Raw genomic sequence first — 13,646 nt, 5'->3', positions numbered from 1 at the left:
TGCGACTATATGAGTTTGTACAACAATTTGATAGAGCCATACTGAGAATACGACAAAACGAGGCAAAGACAGAGTTTGAGTCGAACAATTCTTCACCCGTGCTTTCAACCAAACTATCCATACTTGAAAATCATGCTGTGACGGTATACACGAAAGAATCTTTCCTTAAATTTCGTGAGGAGATGAAAAATGCAAAGTTATTCTTTGTGGTAGGTCTTGTAAGTGATCATTCAATGCGAGCATACACATTATCTAAGTTTAGACACCCGAACTTAAATTGGGAAGTACAATTTTGCCCGGATATTGAAACATTAAAATGCTCATGCATGATGTTTGAGTCAATTGGCATCCCATGTTGCCACATGGTGGTCATTATGAAGGTGGAGCATTTGGAAGAGATTCCTCAGTCATGTATTATGAAGAGGTGGACAAAGTTAGCAAAGGTGTATACAAGATCAGTATCAATGAATGAGACGGATAACGACATGGATCGGTTTGTACGATATGGTTCATTGAGTTCGATGTGCAACAAGCTCTCCTACTTTGCGTCAGATACGTCATCTTCATTTATAGAGGCGAAAAATGAAATAGAAAATTTGACGGCGAGAATGGAGGAACTCTATAACTATAATTTGAAAGGGAAGAAAATAGCAGCAGATGGAGTGACAGGTACTAACCAAGTTCGTGATCCAAATATTGTGAAGACTAAAGGGAATCCAGGCAAAGTGGCAATGAATGTTCAAAAAGGAAGACGATGCAGTCGTTGTAAAAGAGTGGGTCACACAATTCGAAAGTGTCCAGAAGCTACAATCCCTCAAAATGCTCAGCAGGGTTATATGGTATGTCATATTCAATAAAAAATTGCCCCTAAGATTAATTTTTGTAGTTGTACTTACATAAATAACTAACATAATTGTTTTGATGGCATTATGAGTACGTAGTAGGAAACTAATTTGTCTTCCCAATGTGACATTCAAATGGAAATGATGCCTTCAACAAATTCATCAGTTGACATTTTTGCAACCGTACATGTATGTACAATAGGCTTGTTATATAATTTCCAAACATTGATAACATCTAATTCAATAATAATTGACAACACTTAATTATTGAAAAATGCAGGGAATGTAAGGGGAGCATTTGTCGAATGACCGATCTGACAAGTACATAGATTGTGGTGAACTTAATAATGTAAGATCGGGAATAAAGAAACACTTTTGACATGAATTTGAGCTATGCATTATTTAATGATTAGGTTTAATTAATTGGAATGGAATTGGACAACTGAAAAAAACAATGGAATGTGCATGTGCAGATAGCAGGATTTCAGCAACATGAACAAAATATGACAGCACCATGTCAAGGTGGGGATCCAAACAAATATCCAAATGAAAAGGATATGCAACCTTTTTTTTATTCCTTAACGGAGTAAGGGATGGTAGGTATTAAATCAGTATTTATATTAGTTGATGTTATCACTTCCACTAATGTGTACTTTTAACTTAACTATTTAATGAAAAGTTTGAATTTTGATCAAGAGTCAAGTTGATTGATAGAATGCAATATCCTCTACATTTATAATTTAATTGATAACAAGTGATAAAATGATTGGTAATTGGAGAAACCGATTCATTTATATCATGTCGAAAAAAACGGTTAATTATGCGGATTTAATTAAATTCAATTGTGGTTAAAGTTTGACAATTAGGTGGTTATGAGTTAACTATAGGAAAGTAATCAATATGATGTAATTCATATGAAATAGGTAAATTTAGTGATTTTACTCAAAATGGGTAAATCGTAGTTAGGTAATTTGTAATGCCAGTCTCCATCAATTTCAAACCTTTTAATTGAACTTAATGGTACCTTGTCGAATGTTTACATAGTGAAAGTTATTGGTACAACTCATACCCTTTTTGTGGACGGTAGTCGTACTCCTAAATTGCACAATAGCATTGCATGAGGCAACCGGTTGAGATTTGGCCTCAATCGGTTACCACTGGATAAAAAATCCTCAATCGGTTGAGAAAATTCCTCAACTAGTTGCCACTGGTTACAAAAAACGTCAACCGATTGAGAAAATTCCTCAACCGGTTGATACAATTCCTCGACCGGTTGCCACTGGTTAAAAATACCCTCAACCGGTTGAGCAAATTCCTCAACCGGTTGATACCATTCTTCAAACGGTTGCCACAAAAAAAACCTCAACCGATTGAGAACATTCCTCAGCCGGTTGAACAAATTTCTCAACCGGTTGCCACTGGTTAAAAAACAATCAACCGGTTGAAAAAATTCCTCAACCAATTTGCTATATTTGTCAACCGATTCCCACTGGTCAAATCATTGGTCAACCGATTGAGACAATTTCTTCATTGATCAACCGCTTTCCACAACTCAAAAAATTGCTCACTCGCTTTAGAAAATTCTTCAGTCACTCAATTGATCGCCGACACTGGGTGATTCTGCATCCAAAATTGTTTGAGATGGTTGGGACAAATCCTCAACGAGTTCACACTGCATCCATAGGGTCATTATCCATATGAGGAATGTTCTCTACCGGTTGGCATAATGCATATGCCTATGAAAAGTGGACTTAGCTAAATCGTTGGACTGGTTCTTATCGACTGAACATCATTCGTCAACCGGTCTACTAATGTACTAAGTACATATTTTTAGTATAGATAAATGAATATTTACAAATCTGATTAGGTTAAAGATCGTACAAAATCACACATGTCGAACATGAATGATACCAATATATTACAATTTCATTTTGCCTACCATATTGAAAGAAGAGTATTTGGATATTCAAATAAAATGGGCTTAATCATTAATAATGTATGGTCATCGAATCTCACAACTTCCCAATAAACATGACGATATGTGGAGATGGAAATGATAAATATTAGAAAAATAACAAATATCATAATAATAATTTTTTCATTGCTCGTGTCGACGTCTTTGTACAAACAATAGCCACAATGGTTTGTTTTTCTCTATTTCCCTCGTGTATAACTAAATCACATGTTATTTCTCGACATATTTTAACAGAATTACAAAAGTCTGAGCTCGTCATCGAATCACCATTTTTGAATCTTTGCATATGTCTAATGACATGCACTCCACAGTCCCACCTAAGAAAGAGAAAAGAAAAGCAAAACAACTTATTGAATGGTTATCTAATTATACCTCAAAAAAAAGAATATTAATGTGAGTTATGTATTCATACTAACCCATTATCTTGGGTCGGAATCGAAGGAGCCCAATCAATGGAGAATTGGAAGACATCTTTCCCTATGTCATACAGTTTGAAGAACGTTTGACAAAATTCAACCTAATTTATTTTGAAAGTGGTTAATAAATATAAAAAAGAAAAAAAAACCAAATAAAAAGGAAAATAAAAATCAGAAAGCATACCACTATTTTGACACTCTTAAACCGGAACTCATCCCGACTCTTCGATCGTAATGAATCCAAAATTTGGATATCAAAGTGTTTGAAGTCAATGACGCATAGATACCAATGATTAGGGCAATCGTCATGCATTGGAATAAATAGCTATAAAGGTAGGAAAACAATATATATGAGTTGGACCACAAAAAATCTAGTATATTATAGGTGAAAACGATATCTACTCTAAATTTCATATATGCAATTAAACATTACAAATAATTACTAACCTTCTCGCAATCATCCAATTCGCTAATGTACTTACTCACGATGGATGTTTTTCTATCAAAAAAAGGATGAAGACTCCCGCACAAAATCATTTGCTAATAAGAAAACATAATACGAACATTAGTATATTGTACTTAATATGTAAGTAAACAAGAGAAATATGAGCTTACTGAAAATGGCGTGGGAAGATAGCATCTTATACTTCGTATGCCTATGAATTGTCTTTCAAAATAATTTAGTTTTGAGGCTTCTAGATTTATTACCTGTTATTGAACAATAACTTCAATAAATTTATTTAACTAATATAGCACGCATTTGATATAAATGAAGTAGGCACTTACAACATCCATCAAATTTTGTCTAGGACGTAAGCACTCAAAATCTCCACGAACTCCATGTTCATGACCAAAGTCAACAAGAAGCTCACTAAAATAATAATATGTTCAAACAAACTTGACTAAATTGGAAGCATATGAAGGCTAAAATTGTAACAACACATCTATGAATGTTCTAGACACGACAAACCTTTTTGACAATGCTTTATTGAAAACATAATCAACGACAAGAGATTGAAGTACATTGAATGATTGAGTATCCACCACGTCTTCACGAGTAGACATGAGGATTGACTAAATCGAAAACAAGACATAATTATTAACTATATATGTTAAGTATAAAAAATAAGAACAATGATATTAAACTATTTGTATTATACATCTGAAACTTCACATTTTACCATCTTCCTTAAATTGTGTACAAACAGGGAGACCTTGAATTTACTTGGTTTCCTCTCCTTTGATGTACGTGTTTTCATGACATGATTAGGATAACCACATAATGCTCGTAATGGTTCCTAATATGGAAAATGTCATTAATATACATCTATTTACTATGTAATGGTTAAGTAGTTGTAAAGAAAATAATTTTTTCTTTTATATGATACATACCTTTCCATAATCTCTTCTACTCCTTTTGATTGGAAGTGGTAAAATATTTTGATTTTCGTTTGGAATGATATGCACTTCAATTGATGTAGCACATGCATCTTTATTCTTTTCATTCAAGTCCTCGGTGGATAACTTCTCATTTGACAAAGTGTGAAGATAATGTTCATTCACATTTATATTGTTCGTATCTTCCAAACTTCTCTCGCATGAGAGAATGTCATTTTTCGTTCCTTCCTCGTGCATTCTCAAAGGTTTTTCGCTTAACCTAAGGAAGAGACCTTTCACTATAGTATAATTCTCCTCAAATTTAGCCAAAATTTGATCACAACTACTACTACTTGCACCATAAGCCATATCAATTAAATGTGTCTTTAATTGTTGGAAGGTTTTATCTATCTCCATTAAGTTCCCACCATCAACCTAATGATATATACGAACGTGATTAATAACATCATAATACAAAGATTCAATGCTAATATAGATAGTCACGATGAATATTGTAAAACTTACTCGTTTAATAACATCTTTGTTTAGATTAATTACAAATTTCTCATCGTCCTCATTCTCACTTGCCATTGTCGTTGCATTTCCATCAACACAATCCCTTATCTCATTTTCTATCACCCATATTTTGAGCTACAATATATTCATCAAAATATAATACATATCAGATTTAAATCACTAAAAACTTAAATCAATAGTAAACGACTTTCAAAACTATAACTTACATTTTCATTTGCATATCCACCAAGTTTTTTCCATCTTCGTTTCCTGTCCAATACTTCATCATCTCCCCAAGCAGTAATCCGAGGAGAAGGTCGAGTATATAGCGGTAAAAATTTCTCTTCAAACGATATATGCTCGTGGTAGAATAACTATAAGTATATTTGACATAGATATATAGTTAGTTCATAAATTTTATTAAAACAAAATCGTATTTCACTATGATGTAAATTAATTATAAGGACATTACCATTAAAAACAATAAGCAACCACAAACCCCACTTTGTTGTTTCTTCTTAAACTCTTCAATCCCGTGCACAAGATAAGACAACACAAATTCTACCCAATTCATCTTCTTTATTGAATCGATGTCTTCCACAAGATGTAAGAAAGAACGATTCACAAAAAGCTTCATTGTTGGGCACAATAATGCACCCAACACAAATAATACAAAATGAACTTTAAAATCGTTTTTACCCTCTTTATCCTCCCTAATTTGATTTTCTAACATCACTAATGGCAATCGCCCTTTTTTATCACAATATTTTTTACATAAATCATTCTTATGGCTAACATCTTTGTTCATACCAATCTTGAACCCTCTTGCCCTCAATCTCGTATTAAATTCAACATCAATGGGGTATTTGATACAAGTATTATACAACTTTAACATATAAGTGTTCGGATTAAAACTATTTATCAACCAAAGACACAACTCATGATCAATTTTCCTACATCAAAGTTGCAAGAGGCTATCAAATCCTATTTCTTCTATGGTTGCCTTTTGCTTTGGTTCTAATTTTTCAATCTCTAATCACTCACTCGGGGGAGCATCGAGTCTGAAGATATAACTTAAAAGATACACAAACATCAAACATGTTTACATTAATATAATTTCCAACAAATAGGGTTACCTGGGAGTTCACAAAGTGAAGAATGTTGGTTTTTGTGAGCGTGTTGACTATGGGTGAAAGAAAAGGTAGAAGAAGATCATGATTTTATATAGGGTTTATATATTGAGATTTTTTGGATTGTGGGTGACATATGGAAACAATGGGCTTTTTATATATTATCCCTCATTATTAATTCTAAAAGTGGGCTCATTAAGTTATAATACTTAAAAAAAATTTATTTTATATGATGTCACTTCCCGAAAAATGACACTATAGATATAAAACTAATATCATCTAACTACCTCAATTGAAGATTTTTTATATGATGTGTCACCTTTATTAATTATAATCCCTATGGTGTCATTATTTTAAAAGTGACACCATTAATAGTGACACCATAAATTATTTTTGTAGTAGTGAATTTTCCTCACTCTATATAAATAATTATTAATTATCCATGTGTATTTTGATTAAATCTCTACCATGGATTGAAATTTCGATTTTTATCAATGATATTTTATGAATTAAAATTAATTTGATAAGATAAATTATTAATAATTTTAATTATTTAAATAAATTAATGTAATAGAAAAAGTCGTTACCACATATTTTTAATAAAATTTTAGAAATTAAATCTCAAATAATTTTTTTTATATAATTAATTTTTCATTTATAATGTAATAAAATTCTAGACTTTTGAACATTTGAATGATCAAAATTTTAGTGTTAGAAAAGTTAGAAGCGCTTTCTAAAATCACTATCAAAACATACACTTAATTATATTAGACTTTCTTTATATTTGAAAGGAAATGGAAAGAGGATAATATCCAATAATGAAGTTTATTGGTAGATAATATCCAATAGTGGAAATCGGATATTAGAATAAAATAAATAAATAAATTACGAGATATATATGATACTCTAACATTGTAATTCTATAGAAGTAAAAAATAATAAATAATAAATAATAAATAAATAAATGAATAAAAGATAATAATAATAATGCAACACTTGAACTTAAAGGCTCTCAGACAATGAAATGTAGATAATATCCAAGGAAAATTCTACAATACCACTTTTCTACAATACCACTTCGGTATCTACCGAAAAAATAGTTGGGAAACTTGTGTTTTAGGGCCCTTATTTAAAAAAAATATGATATTCAAATCCCAAGTTTTTCAAATATGGAAAGCAGTCATTAATGGGCAAAATAATATGAGATTTGTGCACTCTGTGCTGAGTCAATTTTATCTTCCAAAAATGCCCTCAATGTCTTATGCATCAGTAGCCAAATAGCCTCCATGTCATACTTAAAAAAAAAATTGTGAAAATTGATAATTTCTTAAAAAACCCACCCGACCCGACTTTTGGTGTCCCTTTCTCTCTTTCTCTCATTTTAGTAAAAAAAAACCTTAAGCCAAACGACATCTAACTTTGCTCTTAGTAGCCCTAAATCTGCCTTTTAGTTTGGTAACAACCAAATCTAAGATTTTCCCTAAGCCAGAATCTCAAAAACTTGCCATTTCAGAAGGTTATTTCAAATCTGAATCAGCCAAAACCTTCACGTCCAACAAACCCAACTGATACACATCTTCCCCGAATCTCAAACTTCTCTGTTTTTCTCTTAACATCCCGATTAGTCGAACGTGTTTGTCTCTAAACGTCTGGAGTAGCTGAAACTGATACCCATCTTCCCAATACGTTGAAGTAAACCAAACGGAAGACATATCTTGTTTTTGCATCATCGAAGTTGGAATTCCGTTCAGGTTTCTCAAAACGAAACTGGAATTTTCCCTCTTATGCGTGTTTTCCGAGTAATCAATCACAGGTGAGTTTTCATTTACGGGTTTGTTTGGATGGTGCAGATATCTTAGGGTTTGAAGTGTTTTATTTTAGGGTTTCTTATATTTACTTCATTTTCTGTAGAATGAAATATAGGATAAATTATTTTTGGTTAAAGATATGTTCGTATTTAGAGAAAATAAATTATTATTATTATTATTATTATTATTATTATTATTATTTATTTTTAAATATTTTTTTTGCTTTCCAGGAATTCTGTTGTCATTAGATTTTTAGGGAAATTGGTTCATTTGTATTACTACTAGTCGATGAAAATTTTCTTTCAATTTTAATGGTATATATGAGAGTTACTACTAAACCCTAAACAGATTATTTGCTTGGTCGTTTGTCATTGTTATTGCTTTACTAAATTTGAATACCGATTTCATTGTGTGTATGTTGTTATTATTTTGTCCTTTGTCTTTGCATGATAGAATTGAATGTATGTTGTTATTGTTATTGTTTTATGAATTTGATTTGAGACATGATAAAATGATAGCAGTAAGCATGTAAAAGATGAATGTTGACTACAAATTTGGGATGAAAAATAAGTGACAGCATTGTGAAGTGTTGGTCATGCCTTACTTTATTTGCAGATTTTATTTATTTTTGAATCGTTTAATGCGTTGTTGAGGTAAGAATTGGTACGCATTTTTTCTGAGTTATGTTTTGGGGACCACATTACATTCCTAAGTCTTTAAATTTGAGATGAGTATAGTTTTGTATTTGTCTTTTTATGAGTGGAAAATTGTATTGTATCTATGCCATAAAATTATTTTCAAAAACACTAACCAAATAGTATATTTGCTTTGTGGGAAGTAATTGTTGATGACATGAACAAACTGAAAATGGCTTGTTAGGGGCAGTGATCATAATTATGGCTTTAATATATTCCACATGTGTTGCTATAATGTACAGTGAAAAAAAAATTTGCCTTAGTGGAGATACATGGTTTTGTTTTTTTTTTTTTTGTGGATGCCATGGTATTAAGATGTTTTATTTTCTTGGGAAGTGTACAATCTCATCAGAATTGTTATTTCCTAACAAAATAAGTTTTCCTAGGCATTTGCTGTTGCTGTTGGTCCTACCGTTGCTGATCATTCTATTCACTTTCTGTACTTTGCACAGTCTGCGACTAACATTGAATACCTTGAACACATTCCTCACTAATATATAGATGGCCACTGTTCGGCGGAAAAAAAAAGAACACCTCCCAGCTACATGCAGCCAGGTTGCCAACAAAATACATTTTGTAAACTGAATTGAAATTTTTTTAATTTTTTTATTTATTTCCCCCTATATTGATATGTTTTGATACTGATAGAAATTGCCCACTGACTGTAGGTGAAACTGCCAAAATCACGGTGTTCTGGCAAAAAATTCATTTCAGTCATTGCGAGGCTTCCCGATGATAAACGAGACGCCATTATAGAAATGGGATTTGGAGGACTTCTACACTTGGCTTGTCCAGAACTACGCTACGAGTTGTGTTCTTGGATAATTTCTAATTATGACACTGCCTACCATCAACTGAATATGGCTACCGGCGTTGTTGTCTCGGTAACAGCACAAGATGTTGACAATATTATGGGCATCCCATGTAGTGGTGAGAAGATTGTGGTGCATACTAGGAGAGGCACCTCTAATCGCACCTACACCATAAGTCTATTGGAGCAAAATCTAGAGAACTTAGCCATTGGTGATGACTTTAGGAAGACTTTCTTGATTTTTGCATGTGCCACCCTACTCGCACCTAACTCCAAGCTTGAAGGAATACATGACCTATGGGACACCATATGGGATGGTGACGTTGGTGTCCAAAAGAATTGGTCAAAATTTGTCCTACATTACATAGAGGATGGAATCAGAGAATACCAGAAAAACCAGCCAACTTACATATGCGGCTGCCTTATTTTTCTCCAGGTACAGTTAAGACTTAATGAATCTATTGTTTTAATTATGTCTACTACATTCTCTCCTTTTAATGTAGTTTCATTTAAATTATAATTTATTTTAAACCGTATTCAAAGATGTTGAATGTGTTTCAACTATTACATTTTCCTGTCATTTCACAGCTCTTCTACATGACAAAATTTTATTTGCCATCCGTCACGGTTGATGTCACTATGCCATTACTTGCTGCATGGAGTGATGACCTAATCAAAAGACGGTTATCAGCTGAAATTGCCACATTTGGTGGTTATGGTCATGTCCATGTAAGGTCCAACTGTACACTTCTTTCGTTATAAAAATTTTCTTATCCAAGTTATCTCCATATTTAAAAAAATATATTCTAATTTTTGTTTAACGACCCTTTCTAGACTCAACAACTACCAGAATCTGCTGCCCACTCCCATGCACAGGCAGCAGGTGGGCAGTCATCGGCTTCTGATGATGCTACTGAGGTAGTAAATGTTTTCATTGATAGCCAAGTTCACATATGCATAGTTGTACTACAGTAATGCAATTTTTTCGCCTCATTCTAGTCATTGATTTTTTGTTTAAAAATTTTTCCTCCTCATCTTAGGTAATTCAAGCACGTATGGTAGAAAACTCAGAAAAATTGTTGAGATTAGCCTCTTCATTAGCTGAAGATGTTGCTGAATTGCGTTCCCGTCAGTTTGGGTCGCAATACCGATGTTCAGCTACTCCAGCCCAGCCTTTAGCCCAAGTCCAAGATGAACCAGCTCCTACGACAGGCGACATTCAGCTTTCAGCTGAAGAATTTGTTGAACAACCCAGCCTACCATCAGCACCGCATTCTCCAACTGAAAGACATGAATCTGCATTTGACCATGGACCCTCATCGCTACACCAAGAATCTCATGACCAATCCTATCCTTACCCACACTTGGAAAGTGTAGAAGATGTCCAAAATGTTGGCACAATAGCTACTCACAGCCATTTAGACATACCAACCTCAAGTCACAAATATAAACGGACGGGTAGGCGGATTGTGAAAAGGCCTGCCATTTGTAAATCTCCATTTGTTGCACAATGCCTTAAACTGTTCCCAAAAATATCACATAAGGATAGGTTGGTAGCTGATTTTGCTTTGGACGAAGATGCTGATCCAGGGTAGTTTTTGAATTTCATTTGCAACCATATTTAATGTGCATAAATATGCCTCTATTGCATGATTTAACATAATCCTTTATGACATTTCAGCGAGGTTGTATGTGATATGCACGGACTGTTTATTACGAGGACCGAGCTCGCTTCTCTTAATGAAGGTCGATGGGTGAACAACATTGTAAGCTACTAATCCTCCAATTTCCTGAATACCCAATTCACATTATTTTTTTCCAATAATAGATGCTTTAAACTTGGCTAATAATTGAGTACCGAATTTTTTTTTTTTTTTCTAGATTATTGGTGTTACGTCTCGCATGTTGAATGCTAACCAACCACATCCACGACGCTGTCACTACTTCGATCCTTCATTTTTGGTACACACTTTTCGAGACTTATTTATTACATTAAGGAAAAGTAAATTGTATTCGTTTATGTTATTATTGACTAATCCCCAATTTGAACAGGTTGTTCTTGCTAGTCTTTTACCGAAAGCCAGAAAAGAAGAAATACTTGACAGATCACGCATGTTTCTTCAAGCTGACATAGTGGGACACGATGTAGCGTCCTGTGAAATGGTACATTAACATACTCCTTTCATAGCTACCTAACAGTGTGGCTTATATCTATCAACATAGACCCTAACAATTCAATTGTTGATAATGTAGTTGTTCATTCCCGTATGCGAGAATAACCATTGGCACCTTCATGTGCTGAACATTCCGGCTGGCCGTATCGAGATCCTTTCTAGTCTGCCACTACGAAGAGGGAACTACATTAGTGCTTCCACTAGGCGATTATCAATGGCTTTGGAGAGAGCATTGCATGCACATGGAATTCATGTGAATGTGGAGGTTTCAAAATTGGTCCATGTACAGCCAGATCTAGTGCAACAAAAAAATGGGTAAATTTTGTTGTGAATGACAGTTTTGGTTGCAATAAAGTTGTAGTTAAAATGCGTTAGACGATTGATGTATGTGTATGATAATCCAAACGTTATGGTCTTCTAGGTATGACTGTGGTATTTTTGCACTCAAGTACATGGAATATTGGAATGGGGCTACCTTAACACAAGCAGTTGCAGAGGTTAGTGTTGCGTTACAACATGTTTTAATCATATCTTCCAATTTTGTATACACTTGCAAATAATTTTTAATGTTATTTGTAGGAGAAAATGCATGTTTACAGGTTGCAAATGGTTGTGACATTGCTCCTTAATGAAGCCAACAATGTTAGGGGAAATATTATACAGGCATGTGGATTGTGAGAGGTTATCGGACCAGAAAATGTCAAAATAAGGTATTTCGTAGAATGACACCTAGTTTTGCATTTGTAAGTAGTGAAGTTAGTTGTGTTATCCCTTTAATTTCCTCTTCTGATCATTTTGATGAATTTCAGCCATGTCAAGCTATTTGTTCATGACTTTAAGTTACAAAGTTAATAAAGGTAAGTTTTGTTTTTGGACAAGAATGGACAATAATTTGCATATTAACAAATTGGAGAAAATGGAAGGTACTGAATGACAACGGTATTTTTTTCCAAAAACTGATGTGTCTTGTGATTTTTTTGTTAGCTAGTTAATATGTCAAATTATTACCCTATTGTTCCTTCATTGGAGGACCTACCAATTGCACAACTCTCAACTTAGTTCTTTAAAGTATGAAGTTCCCTCTGAAATAGTTGTTCCTATATTTGCATTGAAAATGAAACACTTATAATATTTAGTAAATAAGCTAGAGTTTGACACTATTTTCAGGCCTTTTTGCATATAAGATAGTATTATGTGATAAATTCCGAAGTTGACCTGTGTAGTTAAAATTATGAGTTTTTTTGTTCTTAGTTCAGTTTTGTTGAGCTCACTTTTGAACTTAAATTTTCAGTTATTATGAATTGAACTTTGAAAAATGATATGAAAAATATTATGTTATAATGGATTACACTTGAGAAGACAAAGAAATTTGTATGCCATATTGAGTTGCATTTGGAACGTGCTTTTATAAGCTTGGCCATTTATGTTTGATTCATAAATAAATGTTTCAAATACATTCAATTTTAGACACAAATAAATTAATTTAACAAGAATTCGTACTTTGCTTTCATATGAGAGATGTGGATTTTAAGCCAATGCTTGTAACTGCTTTTGCTTTGTCGCCTATAGTTTTGTTCGCTTTTATTTGGTATCTACTAAAAAATTATTGTAGTTTTGGTTGGTGGTCCATTGGTTGATTATGGGATGGTTTTCGTGACTTTTTCCAAGTAGAGAACGAAGAAAATTCGAGAGATGGGGTAGAAAATGATGGAGATGGATAAATGAATGCAGAAACTGGAGAAACACAACCTCAAAGTGCTGAAAAAATGAGGCACAATAGGCAGTGTTTGACGAGAGGACATGATATTAAATTACACTGAAATGACGATGAGAAAAATGTCAGGACAAATTCGGTTAATATACAATTGGAAAGTATTAATTTTGGCTTCTAACCATTTGTAT

The 13,646-nt window shown here is 33.2% G+C and overlaps 3 protein-coding genes across 5 annotated transcripts; 2 read left to right on the top strand and 1 right to left on the bottom strand.

The window, feature by feature from the left end:
• Nucleotides 1-2,921: 2,921 nt before the first annotated feature.
• LOC104878855 (ubiquitin-like-specific protease 1A) lies at nt 2,922-5,272 on the bottom strand. Of its 2 annotated transcripts, XR_009465367.1 has the most exons (5): nt 3,849-5,272; nt 3,681-3,773; nt 3,418-3,558; nt 3,234-3,334; nt 2,922-3,134 (listed from the first exon to the last, which is right to left on the bottom strand). XR_009465367.1 is itself a non-coding variant. In XM_059735732.1 (4 exons), the coding sequence occupies exons 1-4, from the start codon at nt 3,768-3,770 to the stop codon at nt 2,924-2,926; spliced, it is 543 nt and encodes a 180-aa protein (XP_059591715.1). In that variant the 5' UTR covers nt 3,771-3,826; the 3' UTR covers nt 2,922-2,923. The 2 variants fall into 2 exon arrangements, 1 of the variants encoding a protein (XP_059591715.1); XM_059735732.1 differs by lacking the exon at nt 3,849-5,272 and having other exon boundaries at nt 3,681-3,826.
• A 4,159-nt stretch (nt 5,273-9,431) lies between these two features.
• On the top strand, nt 9,432-11,348 carry LOC104878867 (uncharacterized). The gene is made up of 5 exons (XM_019218862.2): nt 9,432-10,006; nt 10,159-10,299; nt 10,405-10,488; nt 10,611-11,161; nt 11,252-11,348. The coding sequence occupies exons 1-5, from the start codon at nt 9,518-9,520 to the stop codon at nt 11,346-11,348; spliced, it is 1,362 nt and encodes a 453-aa protein (XP_019074407.2). The 5' UTR covers nt 9,432-9,517.
• A 279-nt stretch (nt 11,349-11,627) lies between these two features.
• Nucleotides 11,628-12,435, top strand: LOC109122337 (putative ubiquitin-like-specific protease 1B). Of its 2 annotated transcripts, none has more exons than XM_019218890.1 (4): nt 11,628-11,733; nt 11,824-12,059; nt 12,166-12,241; nt 12,408-12,435. In XM_019218890.1, exons 1-4 carry the CDS (start codon nt 11,683-11,685, stop codon nt 12,420-12,422), a joined length of 378 nt encoding a protein of 125 aa, XP_019074435.1. In that variant the 5' UTR covers nt 11,628-11,682; the 3' UTR covers nt 12,423-12,435. The 2 variants fall into 2 exon arrangements, with proteins under 2 accessions (XP_019074435.1, XP_019074433.1); XM_019218888.2 differs by having other exon boundaries at nt 12,324-12,432.
• Nucleotides 12,436-13,646: the final 1,211 nt, after the last annotated feature.

This window comes from Vitis vinifera, chromosome 3 (assembly GCF_030704535.1).
Source record: "Vitis vinifera cultivar Pinot Noir 40024 chromosome 3, ASM3070453v1".
Taxonomy (NCBI): domain Eukaryota; kingdom Viridiplantae; phylum Streptophyta; class Magnoliopsida; order Vitales; family Vitaceae; genus Vitis; species Vitis vinifera.
This window is presented reverse-complemented; position numbering and strand designations above follow the sequence as displayed.